The sequence below is a fragment of the Grammomys surdaster genome, unplaced genomic scaffold, assembly GCF_004785775.1.
Source record: "Grammomys surdaster isolate TR1022 unplaced genomic scaffold, NIH_TR_1.0 134, whole genome shotgun sequence".
Lineage (NCBI taxonomy): Eukaryota > Metazoa > Chordata > Mammalia > Rodentia > Muridae > Grammomys > Grammomys surdaster.
This window is the reverse complement of record NW_021604592.1, coordinates 3,089,585-3,103,048: the sequence shown is the minus strand read 5'-3', so window position 1 is coordinate 3,103,048 and position 13,464 is coordinate 3,089,585. Positions and strand designations below refer to the sequence as shown.

Sequence of the window (13,464 nt, the reverse complement as noted above, 5' to 3'; positions counted from 1 at the left end):
AATGCAGATAAGCCCAGAGGAAACAAACTGTTGTGAACCCTAGCTATTTTTTCAATTTTCCTCAGGTTGTGAATGTAACAGGGGGAGTCTCTTTTCTCAACTCTGTCACATCCATGGATTACTTCCCAGGCCTAAACTTGGAAGGGTATCCTAACAGAGATAGCGTAAAATATGCTGAAATTTATGGAATTTCATCTGCGCATACGTTGTTGAGGGGAACACTGAGATATAAGGTAAGTGCTGTATTTTAAATACATTGCTAGTTTTGATATAAGTAGTGTATATGCTTATTTTTTCCAGTAGTTAAAATGAGAAACCAAGTTGGAGGATATCTTTATTTGGAAATCTCTATTAAGTTAGTAGCTTGACAAGTTCATACTTTTATACAATTTATTTTGGTTACACTTTTTTTTTTCTGGTTGCTGCCCTTTCTGTAGTACTCTTTACTACAACCCTCTCTTATGCTCCATAACCCCCACCCACCCATCTCTTTCCATACCTGTCACTTTCCAAGATTTATGACTTGATTTTTGTGTAATGACCCATTTAGTTTAATCAGGGTTATTTGTGTGGTCACAGGATTGGTATTATTTCTTAGTCTCTTCCCTTCCCCCTGTCCTCCCCCTCTTGTATTCCTTTTGCTCTTTTTTTCTGCAATGTTTTATGAGCTGTGGAGGATGCAATAACAACTGTCTTGTTTTGGGGTGAACAGTAAAGTGAGAATATGCTCATATTCTCATAGCCCTGTATAGCTATGACACACTCTTTCCCATCATAGTTCAAAGGTTAAAAAAAAATCTTTATTAAATGTATTAGGGGGCCTAACTCACAATAGTGAATTTATTGCATGAATAGTTTCCCTTTGAAGACAAATGCATTTTTGCTCCCCCTTCTTTTTCCTTGAAGAGGGAATCTGCCTTTATAACTAATTAAGTTTATTTTTTTGGCTGGAGGAGGGCTTTTATCTTTATAACTTATTTGGTAATAATCTTCATTGCTGAAATGGGATCAACAGTAACAGTTGTCATAATAATTAAATAGTGAATTTATTTATTGAATTTATTATTAAGGAATGGGAACAGGTAGGAGGATAGCTAGCTTTCTATATAGCCAGGTACTTAGCTTCTCGGTCTGTAAGAGTTCCCTTGGTCCTGGTTTCTGTGCAATAGCAGACAGCTGCCATCTTCCTGTTATGGCCTAATAAGGTTCAAGTCTAGATTAAGTGGCAAATTGTGTCTTTCTCTAATAGCTAAAAGCATACATTTTGTCTTGTTTGTTGGAGTTTATTTCTGAGGTCAGTATCCTCTGTTGTATGTCTTGAGAACTTAGGATGAAGTTCACGTCATTTAAAACACATGAACTGAGGCTGGGGGAAGTGAAAAGGTTAAACAAACTTCTCAAAAACAAATCTGAAATGATTTCCTAACCATAAAATAGGAACTTAAAGTGATCACAGGTGAGAAGTTATAAGTATGTTCAAAATGAGAAAACCGGATAGCAGAGTCCTTGTGTGATACTCTTCTTTTCTTCTGTACCCAGATCTTCATTGTAGGGTGGGTTCTCTGCTTTGAGGGTGTGGATGATTGTTCCTCCCTTCACACAAAAGTAAAATAGATAGAACTAAGTCGAAAAAGTATTTTCCTAGCATGCATGAGGCCTGTATGTGATCCTTAGTGTTTAAAAACAATATGCTGTAATAAAGAAAGATTAAATCTGACTGTTCTATTAAATAATATTCTGTTAAATTGCATTATATAATCTACCAGGAAATTATCCCTTATGCTTCCAGAACATACCATACAGTATAGTTCTGAGAAAATTTAAAAAAAAAAAGTCTTTTATGTAAACCAGTTGAATTATTATGACAACTATTACTATTGATCCCATTTCAGCAATGAAGATTATTACCAAATAAGTTATAAAGATAAAAGCCCTCCTCCAGCCAAAAAAATAAACTTAATTAGTTATAAAGGCAGATTCCCTCTTCAAGGAAAAAGAAGGGGGGAGCAAAAATGCATTTGTCTTCGAAGGGAAACTATTCATTTGCTGCTTGTTAATTCTCGCTTCAGGGCTATTCCAAAGCTTTGAGTGGATTTGTGAAGCTGGGACTCATCAACAGAGAAGCATATCCTGCCCTCAGACCTGAGGCCAACCCTCTTACCTGGGTGAGTATCTCCACAGTTCTGTGCTATCTGCTTCACACACCTCCTGAGATGGCCAGATCTAAAGCTTTGCTTTGTACCGGGCCAAGGCATCCCTTCTCTAGCTGATATATGTTGATGAGTTCTCATGAATATCTCCTCCCTCTTCAGTGCTTTGGATGAATAGAGAAAGCAATAAGCTAAAGTACCTGGCCTGTTCCTGGATTCACTTACTCCCCAGGATCATTCCCTTCACTCTTTGCTTCGGTCTCTGAGATTTTCCAGTTGTGTAGGTGGTGCCATGTCATTTTGATCTATTGAGTGTGATATTTAAGAGGATGCTGGTATGAATCTTGTCAATCCTCTCACTGTGCTATTTATGGCCATGAGTAATAAGTTTGTTACCAAGTTTTAGGCATTTCTGTCTCATACCTAAATCCTAGGAAGCAGTGTACTCCTCCTGGGTCATCCCAAGATTCAGAACACAAGCAACAAGCGTGTTGCACAACATCAGATTATTAACATTTTAGACTTCATGGGCCAAACAGTCTCTGCAGAATAATCTAGTACTGGTATAGACAGTGCATAAGCACTGTAGGTACAACTTCCAGTGAACTTTATTTGTTTAAAAAGCAGGAAATGAGCCACACTGAGCCCATGTACCAACTGGTCAACTTCTGATCTAGACCATTGCTTCCTTCTGGGATCCTGGAAAAATTTTTGTTTAGAAATAAGAAAAATCGAGGGCCGCTCTTTTAAGTGTTCCTTTGAAATTTAATTCCCTGTGAGATCTTTCTCATCTATTGAAGCTACAAAAGAACTCTGGTTGCTACTGGCAACCACAACACTAAACCTCCTGCACTTTAACCTACTTCACATTGATTGCTACAGGGTACAGGGGTAGGAATGTGGGATGGTAGCATGAGTGGAAAAAAGTGTTGGGGAAAATACATGACCAGGAAATGGATTAACGTTTCTCTTTGATTGCATTAAGTATCTATTGAGTTTTTTTTTATTGTTCTGTAAACCCATGCATTTGTGATGTGTGGATATTCTTGCGTGCATGTGTATATGTGTGTGTGTGTAATTTATGTCTTAATTTTCTATTTTATTTATTTCTAACAAACTTTTGAGGTATTCTTGATGCCCAATGTCTTGGTTGGTTTACTTCTCCGATAACAAATGTTTTACAAGTATGTACTTAGACTTTTCATGTTTATTTTTCTATCAGAAACAGCTCCTGTGTGACCTAGTTGGAATTTCCCGCTCCTCCTCATGTGAGAAGCTTAAGGAAGTTGTCTTTACAAAGTTGGGAGGGGACAATACACAACTGGAAGCTGCTGAATGGTAAGCACCAATATTAACATTTAGATCAAGACATATTGGACCAACGATTAATGACAGTAATTTCTGGCCAAAGAAAGGCCATGACAGACTAATGCTTTGTATTTGTCTTTGAATAATTAGCTGTTTCTTGACTGATTCATGGTCATTCGTTGGCCTGATAGATTATAATTTATTGTGTCTATATTGAGTTTAAAAAGTAGATATGACCTGGAAAATGTTTATTTTAAAGCATTTTGTCACTCTGTTCCTGGATAAAGTGGGATTTTTTTGATTTTCTGGGGCTGCAGAATATTCATTTATGTGACTATGGTATACTTAATGTAAGACAACTAGTCTGTAAGTTAATCATGAATGAGCTGGTAATATGGGATCTCTGCTCTGCTCTATGGAGCAGTGTCTCAGAGAGCCCAAAGCTAATAAAAAAACATGCATAGGCTGTGCACTAACTAACAGCAACCCTTGCGCTTTTCAGGTTGGGCTTACTGGGGGATGAGCAAGTTCCTCAGGCAGAGTCCATTGTGGATGCGTTCTCCAAGCACTTGGTCTCAAAGCTCTCCTATGGTAGGTCAAGGTGTTTTCTCTAAACATTGCTGAGAAAGAATCATAGGAAAGTTTGGCCAAAGGATCAGTTTCGAGAGCAGCAGTCATGCAGTAGGAAGGAGAAGTGTGAGAAGAGGCAACGATAGAAAAATTCTTAGGAAATAGTGAATTCAGGAGATGCTGGGAAGAAATAAAAAAAAAGAGTTTTATATCTAATGTATCAAATAAATACCAAAACAAGTGTCTGTCTGCCAGAGCAATACCCTTGTCAAACCAACCAGATTATTCAATACTGGGAAACGGATATAGTCCAAATTACCATCCCCTTGAGGTTTTCACTTGGTCTTTGGGTGAAAAGCATCAGAAATAGTTACCTAATGAGCATATGTAATTGGGTAGAGAAACTAGAAGGGTAGAAGAGGTGAAATACAATTATAGTTGAGATATAATGATGATTTAAGATGTTTGTATTTATTTTTAAGGCCCTGAAGAAAAGGATATGATTGTGATGAGGAACACCTTTGGCATCAGACATCCATCTGGACATTTAGAAAATAAGACTATCGATCTCGTGCTTTATGGAGACTTCAATGGCTTCTCGGCAATGGCTAAAACTGTGGGGTTACCGACAGCCATAGCAGCCAAAATGTTGCTTGATGGTAGGTTCCATTGGCACCAGGCCTGAGCCTGGCTCTGCTTTACCTTCAAGCCACTAAGTGCCTGCTATAATGAAAATGAGCCATCTTATTTATTATTATTATTGTTATTGTTGTTATTATTATTATTATTATTATTAGAGGATACCTGGCTGGGGGGCCACACTATGGTGAGGAAAGAGCACAGACTCTTGTGTGAGACCAAATTTTCATCCAACTCAGTCACAGGACCTCCGAATGGTGGAATAGATGTGCCTTAACACCTATGGGCCAGGGTCTCCTCAAACTGAATGTGGGTTTTGTCTTTCCAAACTTGGGCTTGTTGCAACCTTTCAATGAAACAGCAGAGAAAGCTGCCACCACACAGAGGGTCTGCTGGGAAGGGTGACTCCCTTACATCTGTTTTCTATTTGTATATTTAGGGTCGTTGTTCTGAATTAGAAGAGGATGTTCACTTGTAGGTCACGAGTCTGTGGTTTATTGATTCTTGTGTGTTAGCATCTTATCTACACTGAACAAATATTTGCAGTGTGCTTCTTGACTTTCAGTGGGGTTTTATTATGAATAGTTAGTATACATTTAAAGATGTGTCAAGGGGAGATAAGTTAAATAGAGCGGAAGGACTGAAAAACATAGTTCAGCAATGTAGTCCCCATAGAGTATCAGCTTCTTCCTTATTGGCCTTGTGGTTGAATGGTATGACTCCCTGCTTCTTCCTGGAACCATGGCACAGTGTCATAAAGCATATCACTAGCTTGGACAAAGCCCAAATTCTAAGTATATTCTATTCTTAGTGTTTTGCACCATTAACAAAGTTGACAACCTTAAAGCCAACCATTTTCTCTTTTTTCTTTTCTTTATTTCTTTATTCTTCTCTCATATATTACATCCCAACTGCAGTTTCCCCTGCCTGAACCCCTCTCCCGTCTCCTGGAGATCCACTCTTCCTTTTCCCTCCAAAAAAGAGCAGGCCTCCCAGGGATGTCAACTGAATATGGAATAACAGGGTGTGATAAGACTAGATACAAGCCCTCATATTAAAGCTGGATGAGGCAACGCAGGAGGAGAAAAGGAGGTCCCAAGAACAGGTAAAGGAGTCAGGAACTCCCCTATTCAAACAGTTAGGAGTCTCTTAAGAACACCAAGCTATACAACCATAACAAATAGGCAGAGGACCTAATGTAGACGTATGCAGGCTCTGTGATTTTTGCTTCAGTTGCTATGAGCCTCTATAAGCCCTGCTTAGTTGATTCTATCTTCTGGTAGTACTTTCAACCTTTCTTGTTCCTAAACTCCTTCCTCCCCCTCTTCTGTGGGGTTCCCCAATCTCCAGCTAATGTTTGGCTGTGGGTCTCTTCATGTGCTTCCATTAGTTGCTGGTTGTTGCCTCTCTGATGATCATTGGGCTAGTTCACCAATCCACGAATATAGCAGAATTTCATTAGGAATCATTTTGCTGACATTCTTTCTAGTCGTGTTTAGGTCTATCCTAAGTCTCTAGGCTATCCAGTCTCTTGGTTCCTGACCTCCCAGGCAGAATCAGGCATGGGCTACCTCTTGTAGCATGGCTCTCAAGTTAGTCCAGTCATGGGTTGACCATCCCTACAAGTTCTGCACCACCTTTACCCCAGCACATTTTGTAGGCACAACAAACTGTAGGTGGAAAGTTTTGTGGCTGGGTTGCTGTCATAGACCTACCACTGGAAGCCTTGCCTGGTTACAGAAGATGGCCAGTTCAGACTTTGTGTCTCCCATTTCTAGGAACTTTACTAGGGTCGCCATTTGTAGATTGAGGGAGTTTCCATTGTACTGGTTTCCACTATAGTCTCCCAAACAACCCCCCCCCCCCACATTCCAGTCGTCTCTCCTTGTACTCTCTCCCTCTACTGCTCCCACACCTGATCTCTCTTGTTCTCATCTCAACTTGCTCCACTCCACCCCTGAAATCTGTACTATTTCCCATTTTCAGGGAGATCCATATGCCCCTTCTTCCTTGAGCCCTCCTTGTTACTTAACCTCTCTGAGTCTAAGTTGAGACTTTCTTTAAAGGATTTCAAGATTTAATTCTCCATGTTCTCCCTTACTGGTCATATATAGATTGAACAGCATTGCGTTGCAATACAGTACTGTTTGGCCCTGGGGTGAGACTTTTGTCATAGAATTAGACCTTTAATATCAGCTTTAAATCAAAAATCAAAAATTTGTTTTCTTTTAGGTGAAATTGAAGTCAAAGGCCTAATGGGACCATTTACAAAGGAGATCTATGGTCCAATATTGGAGCGGATTAAAGCAGAAGGCATTGTATTCAACACACAGAGCACAATCAAGCTATAAGTGGGGGTTTGTTTTCCTAGGCATCACAGGTATTACGTTGTGTATGACAAACATACTTGCTGATGTGCTAAAGCAGGAAGCACGGTATACTTTGAGTAAGTTCATGCAATGGTGTTTTTGAAACTCAAATCTCTATTTTAGTAAAGCTTTTGGAGTAGAAGATTCGAGACATTACGGAAACCTTTAATAAGTCCCCTGTCTACTTTTTTGTGTGTATGTAGAGGTGATGATGATCATAGTTTGTTAATTTATTGTGCTTCCTTTTGCCTGAGAACATATCATCAGAAAATAAAGTTGTACTATTTCTTTTCCCAGAAAAAAAAACCCACTTCATGTAATTATATTTTTGTATTTTTCAAATTGATTCTGCTACATACCTTTTAGGTTGGCGCATCGAAAAACAATCGCAAAAGTACTGTCTCATTCCTTTTGTAAAGCTAAGATTTATTTAGTAAAATTGTTTGGAAAATCATTTTCTCTTGAACTTTTGGAAAATGGAGTTGATGCAATAAATTCAGTCCTCCTGGAAAATCTTTAACACCCTTCCATAATAGAAACAAAACTAAATAAACAGAACAACCATCACAAAACATATAGCAAAACAAGAATGGAAAGGAATGCCCTTCTAAAAGATAGCTATGAAAAACCCATAATTTGTATCATATTTAATGGAAAAAATATTGAATGGTTTTCACCAAAGAGCACAAAGTATGTTATCACTTGCCTTACTGATTCAACCTGTATGGCAGGATTGGGCAGGGCAATTAGGAAAAGAAAAGAAACATCTACACTGGAAAATAAACTCTATTTCTACAGAATCGTCAAGAATTTCACAGGAAATCTAAGGACATAGTCAAAATAATACAAATGAACATTTGAATTCATGAATTCAGAAAACATTGCAGATTCAAGAGTAACTTGAAGAAATTGCCTTTCCATAAAGTTTGAATGAGTGAGCCAAAAGTGGTTTTATAAAAACAATATTAATGGCATCAAAAAGGGAAAAAAGTAATAGAACTTAGAGGTCAGTGACATTCATGTTTATGTTCCATTGTCCTTTTAAAAGTGTGCTAAGACAATAGAGCAAAGAAAAATAATGCTTTTTCATCAAATGAGGGTTGAAAATCTGGATAGAAGCAATGGAGTTGGATCATTACCTCATAGCATACATAGGAACTGACTCAAGATGGGTCTAAAAAATCTAAAAAGAGTTAATACTGTGAAAATCTTAGAAATAACATATGCATAAATCTGTATGTGTTTAAATTAGGCAATGGTTTATTAAGTATTTGAAGCAAAACTCACAAGCAACGGAAGAAAAAAAATAAACAAACTAGACATAATAAAAATTGAAAACTTTTGAGTTTCCAAGAAAACTGCTGAGATATAAAAAACGAACTTTGAAGAGGGGGAAAAGGGGTAGGGTGGGGGTGGGGAATCAGGCATATGGAGAGAGAGTCGATGGAAATTGGTGATGGATGTAGTTGGAGGGGCACCTCTAGGATGAGCCAGAGACCAGGGATAAGGAAGGCTCCAGGGAGTCTATAAGGGTGACTGTAGCTGAGACTCCTAGCAGTGGAGGATATAAAGGCTGAAGACTGAAGTAGCCACCCCCTGTAGTGAGGGCAGGACTCTTGGAGGAAGGATAAGGACACCAAGAGTCTCAAGAAAGGGTTGCGGGAAGGATTGAGGGACCCTGAAGGGATATGAGGGACTCCACAAGAAGACCAACAGCATCAACTAACCTGGATCCTTGAAGGTTCCCAGAAGCTGAACCACCAACCGAAGAGCGTACATGGGCTGAACCTAGCAGCCTCCCCCACATATATAGCATATGTGCAGCTTGGTCTTCATATAGGTCCCCTAACAACTAGATCAGGGCTGTCCCTGACTCTGTTGCCTGCTTATGGATCCTGTTCCCCTAACTGGGCCACCTTGTCTGGCCTCAGTGGGAGAGGATGTACCTAGTCCTGTAGTGACTTTATGTGCCAGGGTGGGTTGGTACCTAGGAGATGGCTTTCCCTTTATCAGATGAGAAGTGGGAAGTGGGGAGGAATTGGGAGGAGAGGTGGGGGCTTTGGTTAGAATGTAAAATGAATAAACGAATAATGGGAAAAGAATCACACAGTCTCTCTTCCAAATAACCTATAAAATTAGATCTTTTTTTTTTGGTAAATGATTTATTCAGGGATGTATATGTAGCTAGAATATATGAAGAGCTGTTATAGCTCAATGTGAAAAAGGTAACCCAATTTTCTTTTGCACATGTATGTGTGATACGCCTGCAAGTAAGTATACAAATTTATGTGTGTGTAGACATGTTCTTTATGCACGTGTGTGCAGATGGAGGCTTGTCCTTGATGAGTGTCTTTCATGATCGCTCTCTACCTTAGATACTAAGGCAGAGTCTCTTTTTGAATCCAGAACGAGTTCATTCTTTTAGGCTAGCCAGCTTGCTTGCCCTGAGGTCTCTCATCTCTCCCTCTCGTGTGTGGTGATTACTTGGGGGCCACCACACCTGCCTGAATATTTTTACTAACATATTTTGATTGATTTAGAGATTTCAAATAATGCACCCTGATTAAACTCACTTCACAGTCCTCCCAGGTACATTCCCACCCTTGTGCCCTCCTGCAAAACAAAAGGAAAAATGCCAAGTTCAGTTGTTGCCTATATACTCACTGGAACATGGTCAAACTCCCAATGGGCAGCCCCTTAAAGAAAACTAAGTCCTTCCCCACCCCCACCCCTGCCAGGGGTCAACTGTGAAGAGCTTCAGCATCCTTATCACAATTTTTGAGAGTTCTCTTCAAGGGCTTCCTGTCTAGACTCTTTTTCTGTCTTCCTTCTTTCTTTCTTCCTCCCTCCCTCCTCCCTCTTCCTCCCTCTCTCTTCCTCCTTCACACACACACACACACACACACCCCTTCTAGGATCCAGGAGACTCTAGTGAGTCAGCATGAATTCTGCCCTCAGCTTTGACTCTGGGTTGTTGTCAAGCAAACTCGTCAAGCACGTGACTCTAGTAAACTATTTCATTTCTTCTGAGCCTGGTTCATGGTGAGGTTGACAGAGTCCAAAACAACTCTGCATGGAAGCAAGAAAAAAAAATTATGTCATTCATTCTCTTCAGGTTGATAGAAATGCTTGAAAGAGATAGAAACCAAATGGAGTTGAAGAAACCAGCAGAGATGTTGTAAAACACAGGAGGAAAGCAAGAAAAGAGGTGTGTGGGAGAGCAGGCCCTGTATCTCACCTGGGCATTGAGGTAGAGCTGGCCTCATGGCAAGGGAGCCGGAGAGCCAGTACCACCCCTTGTTGGACACCATAAGCAGGAGAGCGGTTTCTGCCCCTCACCTAGGCAAAGTGTGGAGAACTGCCAGGCTGAACAACACAGGCACCACCCAGGCCCAGTCCACACCATTGGGTTGTTCCACCCCAACATCTACCTCACTTATGAACTGCTGGAGCATGAAGGGCCAGTACTGAAGATCCAAAGCTGCAAGATCTCCATGACACAGAGCAACAATAGGATACCTGGCAGGAGTCCCAGCGAAGATCCAATATTGGTAGTGTAGTACAAGCTGGAGGCTTCACACCAGACTAATGACTCAGTGTAATGAACATTTGCAAGTAAAGCTGTTTGGGCAAAAGGGTGTACTGTGTGACACATTGTGACATACTGCAGCTTCCATGGCAAGATGGTTCTATTTGTTTGTTTTATTTTTTCATTTATTTTTATGTCTTGCTTTCTTTTGGTGGGAGTAGATTGAGGGTGGGGGTAGAGTGTAGAGGGCAGATATAGAGGGACAGGATGATGAGTGGATTGGGTACACAATGTGAAATTCACAAAGAATCAATACAAAGTGTGTGTGTGTGTGTGTGTGTGAGAGAGAGAGAGAGAGAGAGAGAGAGAGAGAGGGAGAGAGAGAGAGAGAGTGAGTGACAGGGTCATCTGTTCCACTGATACAATTAATGTCAAGGGACATAGAATAGACTGAAGTCATGCTTTTGAAACCAATCTGCCACAGGTTGGTGCCCTAAGGACAGTGGCAGGGACGTTTTGTGAATATCATTAAGACTCTAAGGGCTCAGCCTTTCTTCTTGGCTTCGATTTTATTTGTGTTTTCTCTAGACAGTTTTCTGAGCCCTTTTGTGTGTTCTCTTGGGCTTCAAACTGGAATACCACATAGGTAAATTGGGAAAGGTTTCTTATTTAATATTATCTAAAATCAAACAGACAACATGCATTAAAAGCAGGAAGTGCACAATTTCAACTGTAAATGTTATTTAAAGCAATGACTTGAAATAATAACTATAATAATAGCCTTTGGTATTTTAGCACCTTAATTTTGAGAACCTCAATGCTGGTAGGTTTTTTTTGTTTTTAATAGAAAGAGACATTAAATAAGTGAGCAACAAAGATAAAAACTCTTTGTACCGGCCCATCTCTCTGTGACTCGTTCAGAACTGTTACAACAACTGTGGTACTGAAACAGAAACAGGAATGTGAGAGTCAGGGTGACAGCCACGTATACAACAGTGGAGGAGGCAATTCAAACTAGGCTCTCTGACAAGTTGCTCTAAGGTCAATCTGTGTATCGAGAACTGTTTAGAAACTCCTGTGGTGATGGACTGTTAGAATTTCTTAAGGAGTGAATGAGACATTTCTATTTCACGTTGTGTTCTTCCTTTTTCAAATCTTGCTTTTATTTTAAAGACAATTATCTTATCAGGGGAAACACTTGTAAATTATTATTTAAGACCAAGGATGTTCAGATTCTTAACACCAGTACAGTTTTTCTTTCATTTATTTACCTAGATATTTAAAGCTACCTACTGTAACATCTCAACATATTAGTTAGAAGGGAGTATATTATAATGCATCAGAATATCATGCAGTCAGCATATTGGTATTCCAGGTGAAATATTATGCAAACTTGACAATGATAGGCTGATAAAAGATGTGTAATAAAATACAGTTAGCAATTTCAAAAGAATATGTCATCGGAATGAAGTCATAGCTGTGTTATGAGCTATTGCATTATGAGTAGAATGACAGCTATGGATGTAATGGAACAATGACGTTTTAATAGAGATGACAGCTGGAGGATCACCTGATCTTCTCATGCCAGCTTCATTGTTTATGACTTGTCTTAGAATTCACTGTTATTTCAAACATTAAGGTTAGAGAGATGGGGAAGGCTTGTCACACCTTACAAGAACTTTTGTTTTAATCTGTCTCAGGAAGTATGTGTTAAAGTCTTTGTAAATGACTTCATGTATTGGTTATATAATCATTTCCTCATGGACAAGATTGTGTAGAGTGCATCACTACTAAATCAACTTGAAGGGGAAAGAAAGACTTTCGTATTTGTCCTCTTCCCTTGCAACCTTCCCCATAAAAAAAAAAATTAAAAAACAATAAACAAAACAAAGCAAAGTATAGAAAACATCTTGTCGTGGAAGTGTAATGAGTCACAGTGTGTCCCAAAATATATCCTTTTGTCCACACATTTTTACTTGAAAATGTTCATTGCAATGAGTCATTGGTCTGGTTCCAAGGACTCTAACTTTTTCTGTCATCAATCTATACCGTTAATACTGGATCCTCACTGGGACTCTAGTCCCTGCTGTTGTCCTGTGTCATGGAGACCCTGCAGCTTTGAATGTGCAGGATGGGCCCTTTCATATGTTCCAAGAGTTTATAGATGAGGTAGATTTTGGGGTGGGCCAACTCAAAGCCACGGATCTCAGCCTGTGTGGTAGTTGAGATGTTCAGTCCACTCGCTATCCTGCACCCTCAGTACCAGGGTGAGCTTTTCAGCACTGCCCTGGCCAGCTCATCCAAAGCTACAGTCATCAATGGGCAGGACCAGCTCTCCTGCTCTCATGCCCCTGAGACTGGCTCACCCACCCCAACCTCAGCAGGGCCAGCCCTACTATGTAGCCCAGATGAGATGCAGAGCTTGCTCTCCAGAGTGCTACAGACAGTGAGAGAGAGGGAGCAGCTCTCCCAACTGCCTCAGGTGACAAAGTAAGGGTGGCATCCCCTCCATGCCCATACCACATCATGGCAGGGGAGTGGCGGGCCAGCTCTGCTGAGCTCAAAAGAACTTGATATGCACAGAAGTAGTCTTCTTGCTGTAATCTCATGTAATAGAAAATGTAAGGGATTTCTCTCAGGTCTCTTTTATTTAAGGGTGTTATTGTGGTTTGAATGTAAAATGTTCCCTATAGACTTGTGTTTGAACACATTGTTGCCAAGGACCAGCCTGGGCATTGAGAGGGTTCTGAGAGAAGTAGTGTCTGGGAGTGGCCAAAAGAGTCACTGAAAGTCAAATTGTGGGTCCAAGCTGGTGACCTAGGTTCTGCTGGGATGGCTTTTCAAATTACTCTAGCCCTTCCTCCCTCCCTTCTCCCCTCCTTCCCTCCCTCCCTCCCTC

General features: G+C 40.2%; 1 protein-coding gene across 1 annotated transcript in view; it reads left to right on the top strand.

The window, feature by feature from the left end:
* Aass (aminoadipate-semialdehyde synthase) overlaps nucleotides 1-7,549 on the top strand; it is a 56,158-nt gene extending 48,609 nt beyond the window's left edge. The window contains exons 19-24 of the mRNA XM_028762572.1: nucleotides 66-233; nucleotides 2,070-2,165; nucleotides 3,373-3,488; nucleotides 3,961-4,049; nucleotides 4,511-4,687; nucleotides 6,900-7,549. Coding sequence (XP_028618405.1) covers nucleotides 66-233; nucleotides 2,070-2,165; nucleotides 3,373-3,488; nucleotides 3,961-4,049; nucleotides 4,511-4,687; nucleotides 6,900-7,018 — 765 coding nt within the window. The 3' untranslated portion in view covers nucleotides 7,019-7,549. The remainder of the gene's footprint in view (nucleotides 1-65; nucleotides 234-2,069; nucleotides 2,166-3,372; nucleotides 3,489-3,960; nucleotides 4,050-4,510; nucleotides 4,688-6,899) is intronic.
* The last annotated feature ends 5,915 nt before the right edge of the window (nucleotides 7,550-13,464 follow it).